Below are 20,042 nucleotides of genomic sequence, written 5' to 3'. Positions count from 1 at the left end.
CCCATGGACTGTAGCCCCCCAGGCTCCTCTGTCCGTGGGATTCTCAGCAAGAGCACTGGAGTGGGTTGCCATTTCCTTCCTTCTCCAGGGGATCTTTCCGACCCAGGGATTAAACCCATGTCTCCTGTCCCTGGCATTGGTAGGAGGGTTCTTTACCACTGAACCGCCTGGGAAGCCCAGGAGGCCTTTCAGAGCAGTGGGAACACACGGCAGAATGCTGCAGTGGGGGCTACGTGCCTTTACACATCCGTGCAGACCCGCAGGAGATACAGAGGTGAGTGAGCCCTGAGGTCCGCCGCAGACCTTGGATGACGATCATGCATCAGGGCAGGTGCATCAGCTGTGACCTAACGTGCCACCTGGGGAGGGACAGTGATACTGGGGGACACTGTGCTTGTGGGTCAGAGAGGGTGTGTGAGAAAGCTCTGATCTTCCTCTCCATTCTGCTTCGAACCTAAAACGGCTGTAAGCAATCAAGTCTTCATTAAAAAACAGACAAACCAAAAAAGCCACCCAGCCAAAGAGGCGGGGGACCTTTGGTCAGACAGCAGGTAGCCGCTGTGGGATGGCGAGCAGAGGAATCACGTGGTCATGAGGGATCTCTGAAGCCTCAGGACACTGGGAGGAACATGCTAGAGAGAAGACAGGCGGGAAAGAGGGCAAGAGCCGGGAGGGGTGTGCAGCAAGCCTGCCCGAGCGGGGGTCCTGGAAGGGCCAGCCTGGGGGACCCGGAGGAGTGGACAGCAGGGGGAGAGGGAGAGCGAGTGCCCGGGGACCCAAGGTCAAAGACAAGCGTCTCCAACGAGGCCACGGTCCCTGAGCCGAGCGTCAGGAAACATAGGGGCGTCAGTGACCAGCACGGGCAAGTGGAGGAGGGCAGTCAGTCTGGGTAAAGGATGGCAGCTCGGTTCTCGTCATGTTGGTTAAGTCTGTGATCAAAGCTTCGGGGAGAGCCCTGAGAGAAGGAAATGGCAGTCCACTCCAGTATTCTTGCATTGAGAATCCATTGGACGGAAGAAACTGGCGGGCTACAGTCCATGGGGTCACAGAGGGCGGGACACGACTGGGCTCATGGCACAGGCAGAGTGTTAACGCAGGACAGCAGAGGTAAGATGTTCAAGAGAGTGTGGACACCAGCCTGGGGTTCCAGAGGAAGGTCTGGTGTCCCCCTCACGGAATGCCGATGGATCATGGGAGTGGGGAGGGTGGAGAGAGCCAGAAGCCGGCTGGAGCCCACCCCTGCGGTCCACCCAGACTGAGGGGTCTGGAAGAACAGAGAGGCAGAGAAATAGAAGGATTCCAGGCAAACGGATGTCAGGGAATGAAGGCCAGGAAGACAATGGCTCAAACACAGGATGGAAGCGGTCCCCGAGGGCCAGACCACAAAGGCTCCTCCAAAGCCACTCAGAGTGGTGAGCACCTCAGGACACGCTGACAAGCAGAGCATTTTGTTTTACATCCCCTTTCATTGTGTGCACCAGAGTGGGTGGGATATGTCTTCTGTTCTACAGCTCACATTTTTTTAGTGGTTGTTTAATAATAGCAGGAAGAGCAATGCTCTGATGATATTATTTTAGGCATTCTATTGTTGCTTTTGCTTACTGGAGCCCCAGCACTCAGAATACCCAATCTGCTGGGGAGATGTTTTCAGGAGGCCAATACTCGTCCAGTTGAGGAAACCATCCTTAGAGCAAACATTGCCTCACCAAAACAAGAGTTGCAAATTACTCGTTGATAGACACCACCCCCCCCCCAACTCTAAAAGGATTCGTTTCGGCGCATCACTTGTGGGTTCAATTTTTCTGCAAAAGCTCTACCAGTTCTTAACTAGATAACCAAACTCGTTCAGGGACGACCATCCTTACCAGTTCCAAGAAATCTGCAGACAGTCTTGTTAATGAATAACGCAGGGTTTGAGAATCCCCTCACGGCCTTGCCCCACTGAGGGGAGGTTTTCCAGCTCAGCTCCTAAGGCACTCACACCCGCGAATCGGTCATCCGTGCTGCAACTCTGCAAACATCCCAAGCCATCTGCGAGCTCTGGAGAGGGCCCCAGTTTGGTGTGAGCAGGGGTCTTATCACAGCTCTCCAAGACCCGGGCCATCAGTGTGTCTCCACCCCTCCCAGGGGAATGTTTGCACATCACAACTGTGAGTGAAGCAGTGGTATCCTGGTATCTCAGAGAAGGAAGCCCTCAAGGTCATCTTTCAGTGCAAAGACAGCCTAGCCTGAGGGGTGAAAGGGCTGGGGAAGGGCCGTCCAAGCTTCTGAGTGTGATGCACACGGCGATTCACAGGGAAATAAGAAGCTGTGAACGGGGTCTACGGCTCCCGTTCCTCTCCCAGATTCAGAGGTGGGATGCCCTCCTGGAACTTCCCCTGACTTTCCCAAAGCTGGGTTAGGTGCTCCTATGGCCCTGGGTTCGCACTGACTGTAGCATTTGCCAGCCTGGGTTGTATTGGCCTGTTTCCTTCTATTTCTCAGGAGACCGCAGCCCTCCTGGCGGGGGAGGGCAGGGTCTACGCTCTGAAGCACAGCCAATGTCCAGTGGAGGGTGTGGCCTGAAGCCACACTGGGGCACACGTGTGGGATGAAGGCAGGATCCTGGGCCGGAGGGCAGATCTGCCAGGGAAACTGAGGCAGGGGGTTACCGAGTCCTCGGAAATAATCTGCTTAATGAAAGCAGACACAACATTTAGGACCCTCTGGTCCTTAAGTCCTGTGTGTGTGTGTGTGTGTGTGTGTGTGTATGCCTACACCATTAACACACGCGTGTGTGTTAGTCAGTCATGTCTGACTCTCAGGGACTCCATGGACTGTAGCTGGCCAGGCTCCTCTGTTCATGGGATTTCCCAGACAAGAATACTGGAGTGGGTTCCCATTCCCTTCTCCAGGGCATCTTCCCAATCCAGGGTTGAGCCCTGGTCTCCCGTAGGTGAATTCTTTACCATCTGAGCCACCAGGGAAGCATTAACACACACATTCATAATTTTGTGAGTGTGCACTCACACACAAGGGTTGCACACTTTTCTCCTGGTTGGTACGAGAGGCAGCCCAGATGTGAAGAGCGTGATGGTTTAGACTCTGTCCTCACCAAGCCCCCTCCAGGGACTGGGTTCATGGTGCTGTCTCGGGAACTAAGTCAGAAATCAGCCCTCTCATTTAACTGACATTCCCAGAAGAACGTGGGCCACACTCACATGCGAGTTCAACCTCCCTTCACCCAAGTTCTAGGTCATTCAGTCCCAGAAGAGTGACTAATAGTCTAGAGATGCCAGCACCCTAGGCGGGCATCACCACGCTATGGAGAAGTTCACATGTCTGATCCTGAGAAGTAATCTGTCAAGAAGCATCACACAGACCAGTCGGAAAGGGGGCGTCTGGAGGCTGCAGAAGGAAGGATTTATTCAGCTCCTGACTGCATGACTCAGAACAGAGGACCCTCAATCATAACTTTATGGGCAGATTTTTCTCTTGGGTCTGCATCTTACTCCTCCATTCTTGCCTAAGAAAGAAAAGTTAGGGAGGAGTGTGGCGATGAGAAAAAAAAAAAAAAAATCCCTGACTTAGGAAACCTGCCCGCTAGTAAATGAACAGTATGGCCATAGCACATAGGACCCAACATAAAACCAAACACCTTTCTTGTGCGTAATAGCAACAGCAAGGGCAGCCTGTGCCTGACACACAGTAGGTGGTGTTTGTGTGTACCCGTGCAGGCAACACAGCTCAGATACTCCAGGAAAGCCAGCAATCCAAGAATCAATTGTGTCGGCTTCTGAATTAGGATCTGGTCTATGGGCAGCATCTTATCATTAGAAATGCATTTTTAAATGATATTTTGCTCAGATCAATATGGAAATTATTCAACTATTTGGTACCCCTAACAGTTGATTTTGGAAGGAGGTAAGTTTAAAAAATAAAAAAAAAAGTTACTGATGGCATGAAAAGTGAGACCAATTTTAAAATTAGCCAGATATTATTTTTAAATGGATTTTCTCATACAGAAATAAGCTATTTGCATATTAACACATTTTCTCTCTCTTGGTTAAACCAGGAAAAAAAATATGACAAAATGATAAGACCCATGAAGTTAACTGGTGATCAGAGGGTGTCCACCTGCCAGATGTCTTAAAACATAACATGAGATGTGAGGGATAAAGCAAAGCCAGGACAGGAACATGCACTTGGGCTTTAAGAAAAATTCAAGGAAAGTGAAATAATCCCAAACTCAACAGCAATGAGTTTGGCTTCTCACTCACTGAGTGGCTCCTGCTTCACGCTCGAAGCTAATTAAAAAGCCGCCTCTTACGATGGGCTTGGCTTTGCTAATATCATCAATAGGAAAACTCAAGTGCAAACAGAGCTTCATATTCCAAACAGAGAACTTCTCTCATTTCCCTGCCACCTCTCCTTGGAAGTGTGAAATCTTTGCGTCAGAAGCTCTAGACCCAAATAAAGAGTTCAAGAGCTGCCTCTGTTGGAAGCATTTTGTCATCATGACCAGAGAGCGTTTCAATAACCGACTAGGGTGCTGGCTGGCCTCTGGGCTGCAAGAAAAAAATCTGAAGCTAACCACTGGTGTCGTTCCCTACCCAGTGACAGCAGCCAGCCAAGAGCCAGACTCAGTTCCAAGGTATGTATGCATATTGTCAGTTCATTCCGGCAAGTAACAGTTCATCATTTATATATAATCAAGTCAGTGAGCTTCATTCTTCTTTAAGAGAAGGAAAAACAAAAAAAAAAAAACCTGAGAGCCAAATTATGTGAAACAGTTAAAGAGTAAGTGGGAAATGCCAAAAGCAGTAACATCATTTTTAAATAGTTGGGGGGTTGGGGGGGAAGCCACACGTTCCTGGGGTTCTGTCTGCAAGTCTGTGACGGTGGGGAACAGCTGAGGTCTCGGGGGAAGGAAAAAAAGTAATGAACAGCAGCACATCAGGGATCGTCCAAAGCTGGACGCCTCCACTCTTGCAAGCCTCAGTCCCAGATCCTTTCTGGGCAAACACACAGCCCGAGGAAACGAAAACTAGCAAAACAATCTCTGCACAGAACAATAGATGGAGTTTCGTTTTGGTTTCACACTCAGATATAGCGTGGTTTCAATTTTTTTTTTTTTTTTTGGTATATTAATAAAACTCATAGAGTGGAGTTTGGAAGCGTTTGAAAGCTGGAGGACAGAAAGGCCCGCCGCTGCTCCTTAGCGTGTTTCGGCGACAGCAAAGTCGTGGGAAAGCGAGAAGACAGCTGTTTCCAGGCAAAGGGCCCAGGACTGTTCAGCATCAACCACCAGAGTCTCCAAAGCTCCAGAGAAACACGCCCAGAGCGACGCCCGGGCACATGTGTGGGGCTCCGAAGAGCACGGGGCACGCCTGTCCACCCTTCCCGCCCCGGCCCCCTCGGGCGCCCGGCGCAGGTGAGGGCGCCCGGCGGCCAGGCGAGCCCGAGGTGTGAGTTCAAGTCCCGCGGACTCCCGGGTACCCTCACGCCGCGCGGGGCGCACCAAGCTCTGCTCTCTCGCTCCCCTCCCGAGGAGTCCCCTGACTCGCCCCTACCCAGCCCACAACAAAGGCGGCTCCCTAAGGCGTGCGCCATCGCAGCCCACGGGGGCCCCGGCAGGGACCGGCCAGGAGAGTGCTCCTGGCGGCGGCGGCGCGCGCGCGCGCGACCCCCGGGCCCGGAGGGCGGCTCCGGCCGGGGACAAAGGGGCCGCGCGGGGCGCCGGGGCGCAGGGCGGGACGCCGGCAGCCCAGCCGACCGGGACTCACCTTCGCGGCGGCCCGGCTGCTCTCCTCGTGGAGCAGGAGCGCGGCGAGCAGCAGCAGCAGCCAGACGCCGAGCCGGGGCCCCATGGCGGCGAGCCCGGGGCGGCGGGGACCGGCGGGGGGCGGCGAGGGACGGCAGAGCCGGCGGCCGGGCTCTCGCAGGCGGCGGCGGGCGGCTCACTCTGGCAGGGCCGGGGCTCGAGCGCGGCGCACCGTCCCGGGCGCGGCGGCTCGCGGCGGAGACCTGAGCGCGGCCAGGCGAGCTCCCCAATTTGTTGGCGCTGCCCCTCCCCTCGGCGGCGGGGGCGGGCAACGCCTCAAAGGGGGAGGACCCTGCGGCGCGGGTAAGAGGCCGCCGAGCGCGCGGCCGGGCGACTGTGGCCGCCGCGCACCGGGACGCAGGGCTCTGCGCTCGGCACCCGCCGCCGCCCGCCGCGCGCCCCGCGCTCGCCTACCCGGCCGAGCTCTGAGGGCAGACGCGCGGGCCCGAGGCCGGCCCCGGAGGGCGATCGCGCCACTCCTGCCGCCCGCGGCGCTGCCGGAGGGCGGATGCGAGCGGACCGCCGCCGCTGAAGCCAGGCCCGAGGTGAGAGCGGCCCCGAGACGCCGGGACCCGCCGGAGGGCAGGGACGCGGGCGCCCCGTGCCGCCGGGGCTGCACGCTTGGCTCTCGGAGCGGGCAGGGGAGAGGTGATGAGGCGGCCGCTGCGGAGCGGCCCCAACCCTGGCCTGGGGGGGCAGGCTCCCCTCTCCCCGGCGGGGTCGCGGGGCGACTCTCGGTCCACCCCCCCGCTTTCCTCCGTCTTGCGATCGGAGGCGGGCGGCGAGGATGCCCCCTCTCCGGCCAGGCTAAGCCCTCTTTGTCTCAATTTCCAGGCTCATAGGGACCGATCGGAGCCCAGAGGGGCCGGACTGCGAGCATGGACAGAGAGCTGCGCGCCGCCGCGCGCCCTGCCCTACGGCGGTAAGCGACTTTCTGCCCGGCCCCTGGGTCCCGCGCGCGCGTCCTTTTAGGAACTGCCACGCTGGGGCCACGCACTCACGGAGCTCTTCCTCTCCCACCCAGGTGGCTGCTGCTGGGGGCCGTGACCGTGGGGCTGCTGGCCCAGAGCGTCCTGGCGGTAAGTCCTGACTCTTGTTCTGGGCTGATTGGCGAGCCGGAGAGAATCTTGGCTCTTGGGTCACCGTCTTGGCACTTGGTTGGGTCACCGAGTAACCTTGCCAGAAGGCAGCTTGTGCGTGCTCATCTGAGCGTGGGTCTCTGTGTCTGTGTGTGTGTGTATACGCGCGCTCCCGATCCCCTTGTGTGCTTGTGTGTCCTGGGCAGCCGGTACCAAGCCCAGGCTTTGAGAAAGTCCGCCTTCCCCGAGGACTCTGGTTTGCCTTCCCTTGGGTTCCCCTTCAATCCTGTGCATTACAGGCGTCAGCTCATCCTTGGGAACCAATTATTAAAAACATGACCCGCCGCATCCTTTCCCCTCGTTTGAGCAAAGCCCGTGGTTAGAAGCAAAGCTGGGCCTTAGGGTCTCTAGGCAGTCAGACACGTGGTTACCAGGCGCCAGGCTTGGGAGGAGAATGGCCTGTGTGGCATCAGAAACTGGTGTGGGGTCCCTGCCCTTGGCAGAGTTTTCTTGTCCTTTTGAATGAGGGGCTCTGGGAGGGGTGGGCAGGAGGACCTGGGACTTGGTACTCCTGGAAACTGGGAACAATGGCAGAAAGTACCGTTTTCTTGCAAGATGCGCCCTGGCCAGGGACGAGCCAAGGCGGGGCTGTTAAGGTTCCCACCCCACCAGGGACCCTGTTTCCCAAGTGCCTCCCCACAAGCCCTGCCTTTCGAAATGACGCTGTGAGCATCGTTCCTGTGCCATGATTGCACTGTGGGATGTACCCTGTCACCGGAGCCACTTCTCTTGAGCTCCGTGTAGTGTGGCTCGGCTGTCGCAGGTCTGCTGGTTGCTTTCAGTTGAGGACCCAAATGTTTAAGGTGGGACTGAAAATCAAGGAGACTTACCAGGGTCCTGGATTCCCCTTCTCCTCCTCTGTCTGCTGGAATATCAGGGCATCTGGTGTCTGGGGGGGCTCCCCTGAGCGCCTCCCCACCCCTCGGCATCCCCACTCTGGGTAGTGGAGAGCTGTGTTCAGGGCTTGGTTTAAATTCTGTTATTTCAACATTTTTCTGTCCTCATGTGACACAACCGAGGATTTTTGCAGACTGAGAGCGAGGAAGCACTGTCCAGCCTGGGGAGGAACCTGGAGCCTCCCCTTTCTGCCATCTTCTCCTCCAGGTCAGGGCCCAGATTGGGAGTCAGAAGAGAACTCCGTAGACTTTGGCCAGAGGGTTCTAGGCCAGTTTTCTTCCAGCTCAGGCTGTGTCTCGTTCCTTTCCACACATCCCAGATTTAAGATCAGAGACTAGATATTTGAACCAGCCCATCGACCCTTATGAATCCTTATGCACACATGACATGCAAGACTTGGCTCAGAGCTGGGAGCGGGGGCAATACACACACATGCGCGCACACGCACACACACACACACACTCAGAGAAGGAGCGAGTGACCCCTGCAAAGGAAGACACCCTGTCCCGCCTGGTTTGTGCACTGTCCAGCTCTCTCTCCCACACCCCTTTGTCCCCTTTAACCACTTCCGTAAACATGAGCGTTTTCCTTCCAGAGGATGATGAGAATCTTAGTGGGACTGAGCCTAAAATTGGCAGAAAGGGCCCTGTGTCAGAAGTGTGTGTGTGTGTGTGCGCACTCACTCGTGTCTGACTCTCTGCAACCCCACGGACTGCAGCCCACCAGGCTCGTCTGTCTGTAAGCTTCTCCAGGCAAGAATCCTGGAGTGGGTTGCCATTCCCTTCTCCAGGGGATCTTCCCAGAGATCGAACCCGCGTGGCAGGCAGGTTCTTTAACACTAGCAGCACGTGGGAAGCGCCCATGTCAGAAGACCTGGGAACTAAAGGCAGCTCTGCCCTGATCTCCTCAATCCCGAGCCAGGTTCCGTCATTCTCAGCAGGAAGAGGACATCCCCCAGCTGGTGGGATGCAGCACACCTGTGTCTTCCCCTAACGCCTCTGAGATGCTGCAGACCCATCCGAGTCCCTGCCGCCTGGCCCTGTGATGGGACGCAGAGCGTTTATTGCCTAGCAGTGCTTCTCAGAGGACAGTCCTTAGACCCTTACATGCACTGGAAAGGCTGGTTAAAAATTCAGAACTCTGGTCCACATCTCAAATCTCCTGATCAGACTTTCTGGGGTAGAACCTGGGTGTCTGCATTCCCACTTGGTGCTAAAGTTTAGGAACCACTGAGTTAGAGTATTGGGTTGGAAGGCATTGGAGTCCCTTCCAGGTTTATTTCATTTCTCTTTGCTTTAGACTCTAAAAAACAGATACTTCTGGGTCATTTTACTAGAGACATATTGCTACAAATTATTCAACAGGCACAGCATTTGTAATGTTCAACAATAGACTTTCCACTTAACTATCTTCTTATTGACCACTGGCTTTAATTACTGTTACTCTTGCAATATTGCCTTAATCCTTAACTGTATTTATTAAAAATCCTTTCCCCCTTGTGGCTAGTCCAGTTCCTGCCTAGCTTCTATCTGCCACACTCAAGAATCCTGTTTCTTTGCCCATTTGTGCCAGAGTCTTCCCAGGGGTAGGTCAGTTTAGTAAAACTGGCTGCTGATCGTAACCTGAAGAGTTATGTGGCAGAAGCAGCTGACAATGGCTAGCAGAGGAAGTGAATAATTAATTAATGAATACTTGCTATGAGCAGATCTGTGTGCCTTAATCCATCTGAGCCTCATAGAAAAGCACAGCTACCTGAGTAGGTAACTCTTATTATCCCCATTTTGCAGAGTAGAAAACAGGCACAGAGAGTTTAAGCACACCTCGCCCACGGTGTCTCTCTGTAAGCAGCGGGTGTGAACCCAGGCGCCTCCCCACAGCTCGATTTCCCAGGATCAGACTGTAAGTCAACTACTGAGTTTCAGCAGTTGGGTCTCCTGGCCGTGGTTTCCTTGCTCTGGACGGACGTGAGCCGAATAAAGCCCACCGGCTGATTTCCAGGAAAGGGAGTCACTCCCGCCTCCTCTGCTGCTCTGCTCTGAAGAGCAGGAGCCCAGAGCAAGGGAGAGGCCACTCAACCTGGTGTCCAGTGGGAGGAAAGGCCACAGTCCCCCAGGAGCCTGCGCTCGGGGCCCAGGGGGGACACACACGATCTGGGGGGGGCTGCCCTCTTTCGCCGTGCCTTCCTGCAGCTGCCCAGCCTGCGGGCGGGGCCGGGCTGTGGGTGCCCGGCAGGCAGCCTGTCCTCAGTGACCACAGCCCTGACTTTGAAGATGGGTTGCCTGGGCACGTGAGCCCCCACAGATCGCTGTTGCCTCTTATCTCCAGAGATGGGATGGCAGCCTTACAGATCTAGGAGGGCAGTCCTGTGCAGTTCTGTGGGTGGGGGGAGAATTCCAGAGAACAAAGGCCTTCCCAGAGATCAAACATGCTGTGGGCTGGGCTGACCTCCTGACCCCAGCCGGGACCTTAGATTTTCCAGGTATCAGGGGCCAGCTAGGAGAGCCGGACACACAGGCGCTGTGTGGCCCCAGGAAGTGCTGGGCTCCAGACTGCCTTCCCACCAGCTTGGATTTCCAGACGCCTCCCACGGCTCCAGGCTCTGGAAAATTCTCTGGGTGCTCCTGCACGCTGCCACGCCTTTCCCTCCCTCCAAGGAAAGAAGAGAAAGAGAAGGAATCTGTTCTTCAGGTTCTCTCTTCTTCCAATCAGCTTATCGATAAGTTATGCCAAGTGGATTGCACGCATTCCCCATGCTCGCCTCCTGGAGAGCAGGGCTTCCCTAGAGTTCCCTGGAGCTCTAGTCCTATTGTTCAAAGCCCAAGTCCCTCCGAAGAAGGGAAATATCACAAGGTTCCTCCTCTGTTAATGGAAAATCAAGCAAGTCTGCAGCTCTCTGGTACGCTCTTAAAGTACTCCTCTCTGCGTGGCTTGTCTGACCGCTGAAGTTGATCATGTCAGAGAGTTGTCCCAGCATCCCAGAGCAGACGCAGGTACACGGGGGTCAGAGGGCCCCTGGCTTCCCCACTGCCCATGGGTATACCTAGAACCAGAGAGGGGGGAGGGGGGAGTGGAATCCAAGTGAAAAGTTCTAGAATAGAACACAAGGATTTTACTAAAATAATAAAAATCAAAGCATGGTCTGTCTTCCTGAGGAGAGGGTAAAAGAACAATAGGCGACCAGCTTCATTTAGATGATAGAGAAAATGCGAGAGGAAGATACCAGTGCGACAGGATAACCCTTTTCAATGACGATAATGTAATGAAGGTCTTAGCACGTGGAAGGTGGTGGTTTTGGAATGTCTGGTACTTTCAGTCTGAAAAAGAGCTAAAAACCCTTGATTAGAGGACTTTAGAGGAGGCTGTGAAGTCAATCTCCTGATGGCGTCATCGCCGACGTGGAAGGCGGTGGGTGAGTGGTGGGCCCAGGCCTCAGCTGGTTCTGTGCAGGAGTTGGTGGCCTCCGAGGCCAGGGACCACACGGCAGAGTTGGGGGGTGACCAAGCTCCACCCGGGCGTGGCTCCTAAGGGGCTGGGTGACCCCAGAGCCCAGTCACTGAACATTGAGAGGCGGAGCTAGTGTCTGCGCTGGGATGCTCCTGGAGGTCAGTCATCCTGGGCAGTCGTAGAGTCAGAGCTGAGGACGGGGTCCCCCGGCTGTCCCAGGCCTGTCCCCAGGCTGGACCCTCGCACTTCCCAGCTTAACCCCAGGAAAGGGGGTGCTGTTGCACGCAGGCACCTGGGCTACTGCATAGCTGACTGTAATATGCTGCTCGGGCTGCTCATCTGCGGCCGGGGTGGGGGAGCTTGTGTGAACAATACCTGATCAGCTGCGGTGAGAGGACATAGGTTATCTGTGGTCACCTCCTGGCCCCTCCCTGGTGGCTGCTCCCACCCTTAATGAGACTCTCCAGGGACAAGCCTGAATGACTCACTCACCCTGGTTTCATCACCTCCCTAGGGGTCTGTGACTTTTTTCCCTTTTCTGATTATTTATGAAAGAGGATTAGGCAAAGATCCCTTGGAGGAGAGCGTGGCAAGCCACTCCAGAGTTCTTGCCTAGAGAAACTCAAGGACAGAGGGGCCTGGTGGGTCCACAGTTCATAGGGTCGAAAAGAGCTGGACCCGAGTGGAGCCGGTTAGCTCATGCCCACACGAAAGAGGACTAGAAGGTGTCTAATCTTTGGAGACTTTCTGGGTTTCTTCAGCCCTGTGCATGTGGTCAGGGAGGGAATTTCAAAGGACGGGCCTGCAGCCCCGCCACACCCCCTGGATCCTAAGCCCTCGGGCGCCTGGATCAGCCTCCCATGTTGGAGTCTCCTATCCCCGCCCCACCCCGTACTGGGTGTTCTGTTCGGATATGTTCCACCGTGCTCCACGAGGCTGCCCTTGAAGCCACGAGTTCTTCTGTCAGGACAGTGCTCCTCTCAGCGCAGTGTGGGACCCCAGATCAGATCCTGGAAGAGACAGAGGACACTGGTGGGAAAACTGGGTAATGCTGACGGTCTGTGATTTGGTGAATGCACTCGTGTTAATCTCTAGTTCTGACACAAATGGGCAGAAGTTACGTAAAACTTTGACATGACATCCTCGTGTCCAGGTGAAGGGTTGAATGGGGACTCCAAACTCTCTTTGCAACTTTCTGGCCAGTAGCATTCATTTCAAAGTAATATCCTGCAGATACGAGTTTGCTCAGGCTCCAGGAAATGGTGATGGACAGGGGAGCCTGGCGTGCTGCAGTCCAGGGAGTCGAAAAGAGCTGGACACGACTGAGCGACTGAACGGGCTGACTGAGAAGTCATGACGCACTCACTCCAAGCGTGCCTCGTCCAGACAGACAGGTGCGCAGCGGGTGCAGACGCAGCGAGTGTGCCCCAGGGACCGGCGAGAGGGAACCGTGTCCCCGCGCTGTGCTCTGATAGAGAAAGCAATCTAGCAGAAGTGGCCCCTGCCAGGGGCAAGGGCTTTGGTCCCCACAGCGGGTGGAGTTCTTTAACAGGAAGGGGTGGAAAGGCGTCTTCATGGAGTTTCCATAGCTTGGCATCTCCAAGGGGCCTCAGGGCTGAGCTACAATGGCCTCCCTCTTCTCGCCCGGCTGGCGGGAGGAGGCGGGGGCGGTGGTGGGGGAGCGTGGTTGCAGGGGTGTTTGCTGAGCTCAGGATGGCACAGCAGGTTTGCAGGCCAGTGTCATTTCCAGGAGAGCTTTCCATGCTCAACACCTCTGGCTCACCAGCTTGTCAGGCCAGCGTCCCCAGGGGCTGTACAGGAAAGGAGAGCCTCACGCCCACCCGCTTGCATGTCTAGGACACTCGGTGGACAGCAGCGATGCAGGTCCAGGGTCCCCGCGGCCCCCTTCCGCACAGGCTCCCTGCGTGGCTGAGGAATTCGGAGCAGTCATTAAGCGGCCTCAGCTGCTACTGCAGCCACGGGCCAGGAGCAAGGATGGCCAGTGGCCAGCGGTGGTCACCTCACACTTCGCCCCTGTCACCACCCCCAGGAGCAGAGCAGCCCTGGCCAGCTCTGTGTTGAAGCTTTTGCCACACCCTGTCACTCCCCGCAGTAGCCTGAAGCCCCCGCGACGTGAAGGACACCCTGCCCTGGCCGGTCAGAGGCCGCTTGTAGTACATGTCAGAATCCCACGCCCAGCCGGAGCGTCTGTCCCTTGGAAATGACCTTTTTCAGAGTCTAATTAAAGTGCCCCCTGCCCAAATTACCATTAGAGAGCCAGGATTTTAAATCATCGTCCATAACCTCTGTAGACATTAAGCGTTTGTCTTGACTCGTGTAATTACCTCCACTGGAGTGACAGACGCCGCAACCCAAGGCATTGGGCACTTAGCATCTTTCCTCCAGGTCTGATTCACCTGGCATCATACAAGCCAGGGCCTGAAACGGGGTCGGCACCCAGTGAAGGGTCCGTTCTGGACGTGAGTGAAGGGGCGGGGAGTTGAAAGTCCTGAAACAGACCTATTGGATGAGAAATACACTCAGGGAGCAGAGAGGGAAGGTGAGATTAAAATACAGCTGTCCTCCGTGTGGATTTTTCCCCCAATTAAATGCTGCCCCTCGCCGGCTGAAGCTAGCTGTTCATGATGATAAAGGAACCGCTGATCTGTCTGTGAGAGATTTGCATTTTTTCCAAGGGATTGTTTCAGCCCCGCCCCTAAAATTCCTATCCTGTTGCTTTTGCCCAGGTCAGTGGTCTCCCATGTGGGAATTACGGAAGAATTTGTGTTGTTGGATTACACAGGCCGATTTTCTGGTACCTGGTGGGAATTACATAATGCTGTGTTTTTCTGCGTGTCGAGCACTTCTGGGTGCGTGTCTGTCTTTGTGTGGCCGTGTGGGCCCCGTGAGCAGAGGGAAGGGCTTGTGCTCGGGGACACGGCCACAGGCACGTGCTCCCTGGGTGCCTCCCCGCTCTGGTTTGTCCATTAGGAGAAAAGAAAGCTGACGAGCAACTGCTGGGCAGAAACTGCAGACTGATGGAAGGCAAGACACAGGTGATGGACCCACAGCCCTCCCCACCTCTGCCATCACCCCTGTCCCTGCCTCCAGGTTGGACAAAGGGAGGGATCCCTGACGAGGGTCTCTGTGGACTCCCCCGGGATCAACTTATGACAGAGGAGCCCCTAAGGAAGCTTCCAGCATTCCAGAACCCCAGGGGCAGCTAAAATCTCCCACGGGAGGAACACAGCAGTGTGGTGCCAGAGACGGATCCCAGCCCACAGTTCCGATCACCTCGCTTAACAGGTGTGCAGACTGAGGCACACATGCTAGGGCACTTATCAAGGGCAATAAGGAGTGAAGCCCAGGACGGGCTGGTTGCGTAGCCCTGCCCTTACCACGGTGCTAGGCCGGCAGATCTGAGGCACAGGGTGTGCGTGCACACTCGAAATATGCAAAATGTTGGATATGTAAGCGGTACATACGAGTGTTACCTGTGTTACCTCATCATCTACATGGGATGTAGATAGACGATTACAGGTAGATAGATGATTGATGGAGATAAAAACACGCAAAATGTTGGGTTTGTAAAATGCACATATGTATGTTTGCAGAAGGCGATGGCACCCCACTCCAGTACTCTTGCCTGGAAAATCCCATGGACGGAGGAGCCTGGTGGGCTGCAGTCCATGGGGTTGTGAAGAGTTGGACACGACTGAAGTGACTTAGCAGCAGCAGCAGCAGCATATATACATGTATACATTGTTATCTGCATGGAACATAAGTGACATGTTAGTCGCTCAGTCGTATCTGACTCTTTGCGACCCTATGGACTGGTACTCGCCTGACTCCTGTGTCTATGGGATTGTCCAGGCAAGAATAGTGGAGTGGGCTACCATTTCCTTCTCCAGATTTGGAATATAGATAGATGGTAAATGATTATAGGCATATAGATGATTGACAGAGATGGAAAGATAGACACACAGATGATGATAGATGAAGTGATGGATGATAGATGGACAGGTAGGTAGATAGTGGATGGACAGATGGGCCTCCCTGGTGGCTCAGATGGAAAAGAATCTGCCTGCAATGCAGAAGACCCGGGTTCAATCCCTGGGTCAGGAATATCCCCCTTCTAAGGAAATGGCTACCCTCTTTAGTATTCTTGCATGAAGAATTCTATGGACAGAGGAGTCTGGTGGGCTGTGGTCCTTGGTGTCTCAAAGGGTCGGACATGACTGAGCAACTAACCCATGTAGAGATGGAGAGATAGATATGGAAATAAGAGGGAGAAATAAAGAACATAAGACACTCACACTCTCAAACACACACACACACACGGCCCTTGGATGCCCCAGCTCCTTTCTCCATGAGGGCTCCCCAGGCAGGAGGAGAATGACTGTCTATAGACGACGTCAGGCAGACCTCTAGGGAGCATCTTTCTGGGGTCCCTCTGCAGAGGGACTGGTGTGCGTGCGTGATGACCAGCGGCTTGTGAACACTGAGAACAGAGACTAGAAAGGCTGCAAGAGGAGAGCCCCTCGGGGGAGGACACGGGAGCAGGCGGGGGAGCTGAGCAGGACAAAGTCCCCAAACTGTCCTTCTCCGGGTCCTTTTCAAAATCCCAAGCAGTGGAGACGAGTGTACTGCAGCCACTCAAGGGTGGTGCTGTGCAAACACAGCATCCTCTCAGAGCAGATGGAGAGCCTGTTGGAAAACTGGGAGTCCTGACATGGAGAGAGATTTACTGAAACCCCCAGGGAGTAAGAGACCCTCCTAAATTATCTTGGCCGTGCAGGGGACCCCCGGACAGCAGCAGCCTGATGCCAGACTCCTTTTTCCTGGGCCAGTGCCAGGCTCCCTGCACGGGGTCTGCCTGACCACTGTGTTTTCTGTCCTGATGTTTTTCACCGGAGTTCCCACACATCTACATGTAGACAGGCGTGGTCTGTTAAAGAGCATCGCAGCATCTGGGTTGGAGTCCCATGACCAGAAAAGGTCACTTTTCCTTTCTCTGTCTCCTTTTCTTTGTATTACTATAAAACAGAAACGTTGATACCTATGTCACAAGTCATGGTGAGATCATTTACGACCTGACTCTGCTAGGAATACTGTTCACTCACAAGCCGTGTGCATCCGTCCTTCATGGGCTCGGGTCTGGGTACCCGAGGAGAACAGGCCAAGAGCAGTGGAAGGGCGGTGTTCTGAGTATGTGCACGTGTGTGTGTGTTTGCACACACATGCAATTGGGTAGGCGTTTCCAACTGTCTGACGGAATTTGTAAGTTAGACATGCCACCTGGAGTGTCCACGGGGAGCAGGCAGCCCACAGAGGCCCCACTTTCGAGGGGAGAAGAGCCCTTGTGGGCTCATTGCTGCAGCACACGAGCCCTGCGTGTGGCCCGGGGGCAGAGGAGAGGAGCATCCCTGCCCAGACGGGCACCCAGGACACTGAGACCCTGTCTGGGGGGAGCAGCTGAAAGGCCAGGAGCCTGAGCTGGGCCCCTGGGCCCCACTGCGTGTGCATCCACTTGGTGAGATGGGTGCCGGGGCGTCTTCCCAAAGCCTTTGGATGGCTGTTTGTACTTCCCAAGTTTGAAAAGCACCCGCCAAGCAGAGAATGTTAATTTTAATTAAAGTCAGATCAAGGTGTGACTAAATTATTTCCAGAACAAATGGAAAGACTTACAAAGAACATGTTGTTCAAAGAATTCTGAGATCCAAGTATCAGTTAACAAAGCAAGAAAACTCAAGAGGCTTTGATTTGGCACCGTGGCACAGAAGACACACCCAGGGCCTCAGGAGAGGAGGTCGTCCTCTAAGGGGCAGAGGCCGCCCCCAGCCTTCGCCTACAGGCATCAGCAGGGCTGGCTCACGCGGGGTCCTGCAGTCAGGGGCAACGGACACACACCCACCCGTTTCCTCCGGGACACCCAGGTGAGCGCGGCCAGTGGGGCCCTCAAACAGGAAGAGTCCGGCGAGAAGTCCCAGAGGGACAGTCACCCCCATCCTTTTCTTCCTTACTTGGTCATGGTCCTGACTGTCAGAACCGTCCAAATACGGGCCTGAGACTCTCCTTTCCCGTCTGAAATCCACCTTCCTTTCCTACCAGCCCCCACCAGGTTTGCCTGCCTCCCTCCCCGCCCCACCCCACCTCTCCAAGACAATCTTAGCTCAGACAGGATTTCCTTCATCTTAGTCATCAGCTTTTATGGCCCAGCCTCCCCTTCCCGATGCAAAACAAGGAATGTTCACAGCAAACAGCCTGAAATGGTTTGTATACCTTATGCCAGTGTGTGTGGATATCAGGTTTTATGTCTGTTTATCAATATCAAAATGTCAGAGACTTGAAAAGGAAATGCGCTTGTGCTCATGAAGTCACACAGTGCAGGGATTTGGGGGCTGTCTGCCTTGGCTTTTGTGAAACTGCAGAAGAGCAAACACGTTCCGTTTCCTCCCATTTCTGAAATGCTGCACAGTTTAAAACCACAATGACAATTTTGGCAAAAATCATCCATGTTTGAAATGATGGTAGGGAACAGGTCTGGTTCCCACCATCACAGAGGAACAGGCCCTGGGGGCTTGAGACCACGCAGTCCTTCCAAGCATTAAAGGATTTCCTGCGGCTTCCAGGGAGAACGTAGTCTTCATAGTCTATCAAGTGATTTTCTGAGGAGCCAGAAAACCTCAGTTACAGGAACAGAAATACAGATGTCAGATCTGTTCTTGATTAAAACGGAAGCTCAGCCATCGGCCAGTCGCAGACCCAGGCGCTGGGGCCTGAGGCACAGCATACTGTATGAGGTCCAAGGCCCCTCTGGCCACTGGTGACCCGGTCCTTGGACCTGGCTCTGCCTTGTGGTTGGATTGGCACCGCATTTGAGCCCTTGAGCTGTGATTGGTCCGTGAGCCTGAGCTCCTGCACTGTGATTGTCGAGGGATTTCTTTGCTTTTCAATGGGAGCGGTTTGTTATCTAGAAATTGGAATGTCATGTTCTAGAAATAAATGAATTACTTTACTCCAGAGGGGGAAGGAAGTAAGGTTAGTCATGCTCACTCTGGATTTTTTTTAAGTCCCAAAATTCCTTAATTAGGAAGTAAAAGCAGTTGAGATGCGCCTTGACTCCTGTCTAGAAGTTCCAGAATAGGGAATGTCTGTCTGCACCGCAGTGATGCTTCAAATTTAGAAAGGCTTGTTCCTCAAGCAGAGTCAAACCTGGGCCATCCGTTCTATGTGCATTAAAGTGAGAGCAAAGCCAGCACAGTGTCCCAAAAGGAAGGAAATTTATTTAAAAGAGGTTATACATCTGTACGGTGCTTCCCAGGTGGCTCAGTGGTAAAGAAACCACGTGCAGTGCAGGAGACGCAGGTTCCATCCCTGGGTCGGGAAGATCCCCTGGAGGAGGACATGGCAACCCACTCCAGTATTCTTGCTTGGGAAATCCCATGGACAGAGGAGGCTGGCAGGTACAGTCCATGGGGTCACAAAGACTCAGACACAACTGAGTCTCTGAACACACACACACACACACACACACACACACAAACACGTACACACGTTTATACCTACATTTCATCCAGTTGTAGAATTGTCTGTCTCCTTTTTACAGATTCTTTGGCAAAATCTTGATCCTCCTAGTTCTTGAGTGAGGACAGAAGGCTAAGGCTGTTTATTCTGCCGACATTTTTGCCTTCACGTTGGTTTTTCTTCCTCATTGGGTTTAATTAACTAAAGTCTCAAAGGGTAAACATAGAAAAAAGGCAGGCTCCATGAGGTGTGTTTTTTTTTTTTTTAACTCCTCACATTGAAAAGTTGTCTTAGCTCTTCATTCTTGCTAAGCATTTCATATGTTAAAAATTAGATAAGTTTCCCGAAAATAAACAAAACCTTGACACGTAAGTCATACATCACAGACAATACACATGCAGTGTTTGTAACCTAATCGCTTGTAAATGGTCTCATTAGTGAGACCCCAGGCCTCTTGTGTGTCTGTCTAGTGCAAACCTATGCTGCTTGTCTACTTTTTTAGACCTGTGATTAAAACCACACACGACATGAAATTTACCGTCTTAACCGTTTTCAAGTTGCCCTTCAGAAGCTTTGAGAACATTTGCATTGTTGGGCAATCTGCCTGATTCCAGAACTTTCTTCATCATCCCAAAGCGAAGCTCTGTCCCATTAAGCGGTAGCCCCTTCTTGCTTCCCCTCACTTAGCCCCTGGTCAGCTGTAGGCTCTGTTTCTATGAGTTTGCTTGTTTTAGGCACCTTGCGTTGGTAGAATCATAGAGTCTCTGTCTCTTTGTGTCTGGCTGACCTCATTTAGCGTAATGTCTGGACGTTTCAAACCTGCTGTAGCCTGTGTCAGAATTTCCTTCCTTTTTGAGGCTGAATAATATTCCTGTACTTTTCTAAGGCATTGTTTTACAGTTCAGTTCTGTTTTGTTGGCTGATGGGTTTCAGTGGTTCTTGTCAAGTTTAGAAGAAGTACATGGGCCCGTTGGCCACACGGCTTCTGCACTCGGGTCCCTGAGACTGGTCTTTCCGCTTCTGCGTGGCTCAGTGTCCCTCTGGAAGTGGGTCTTGGTTTCCGGACCATGTTGATCACTCCCGGATAGAGCGAGTCCTGCAGGCTCCCTGTCTCTGGCACACTGAGCCCAAGCTCTGTGCCCCTACTGCGGGTCTCTCGCTCTGAGAGACGTGAACGGACAAGGGTGTAGGTCCAGTGAAAACCCGAGGCTGATCCCCAGGAATTCTGGGGT

The 20,042-nt window shown here is 54.0% G+C and overlaps 2 protein-coding genes across 2 annotated transcripts in view; one reads left to right on the top strand and one right to left on the bottom strand.

Annotated features, from left to right (window-relative positions):
- Nucleotides 1-5,984, bottom strand: part of COL4A1 (collagen type IV alpha 1 chain) — a 137,744-nt gene extending 131,760 nt beyond the window's left edge. The window contains exon 1 of the mRNA XM_025263080.2: nucleotides 5,766-5,984. Coding sequence (XP_025118865.1) covers nucleotides 5,766-5,849 — 84 coding nt within the window. The 5' untranslated portion in view covers nucleotides 5,850-5,984. The remainder of the gene's footprint in view (nucleotides 1-5,765) is intronic.
- Nucleotides 5,985-6,129: 145 nt separating this feature from the next.
- The window catches only part of COL4A2 (collagen type IV alpha 2 chain), a 161,655-nt gene continuing 147,742 nt past the window's right edge, over nucleotides 6,130-20,042 (top strand). Inside the window, exons 1-3 of the mRNA XM_025263079.3 lie at nucleotides 6,130-6,348; nucleotides 6,638-6,725; nucleotides 6,828-6,882. Coding sequence (XP_025118864.2) covers nucleotides 6,682-6,725; nucleotides 6,828-6,882 — 99 coding nt within the window. The 5' untranslated portion in view covers nucleotides 6,130-6,348; nucleotides 6,638-6,681. The remainder of the gene's footprint in view (nucleotides 6,349-6,637; nucleotides 6,726-6,827; nucleotides 6,883-20,042) is intronic.

Source organism: Bubalus bubalis, chromosome 13 (assembly GCF_019923935.1).
Source record: "Bubalus bubalis isolate 160015118507 breed Murrah chromosome 13, NDDB_SH_1, whole genome shotgun sequence".
Lineage (NCBI taxonomy): Eukaryota > Metazoa > Chordata > Mammalia > Artiodactyla > Bovidae > Bubalus > Bubalus bubalis.
This window is presented reverse-complemented; position numbering and strand designations above follow the sequence as displayed.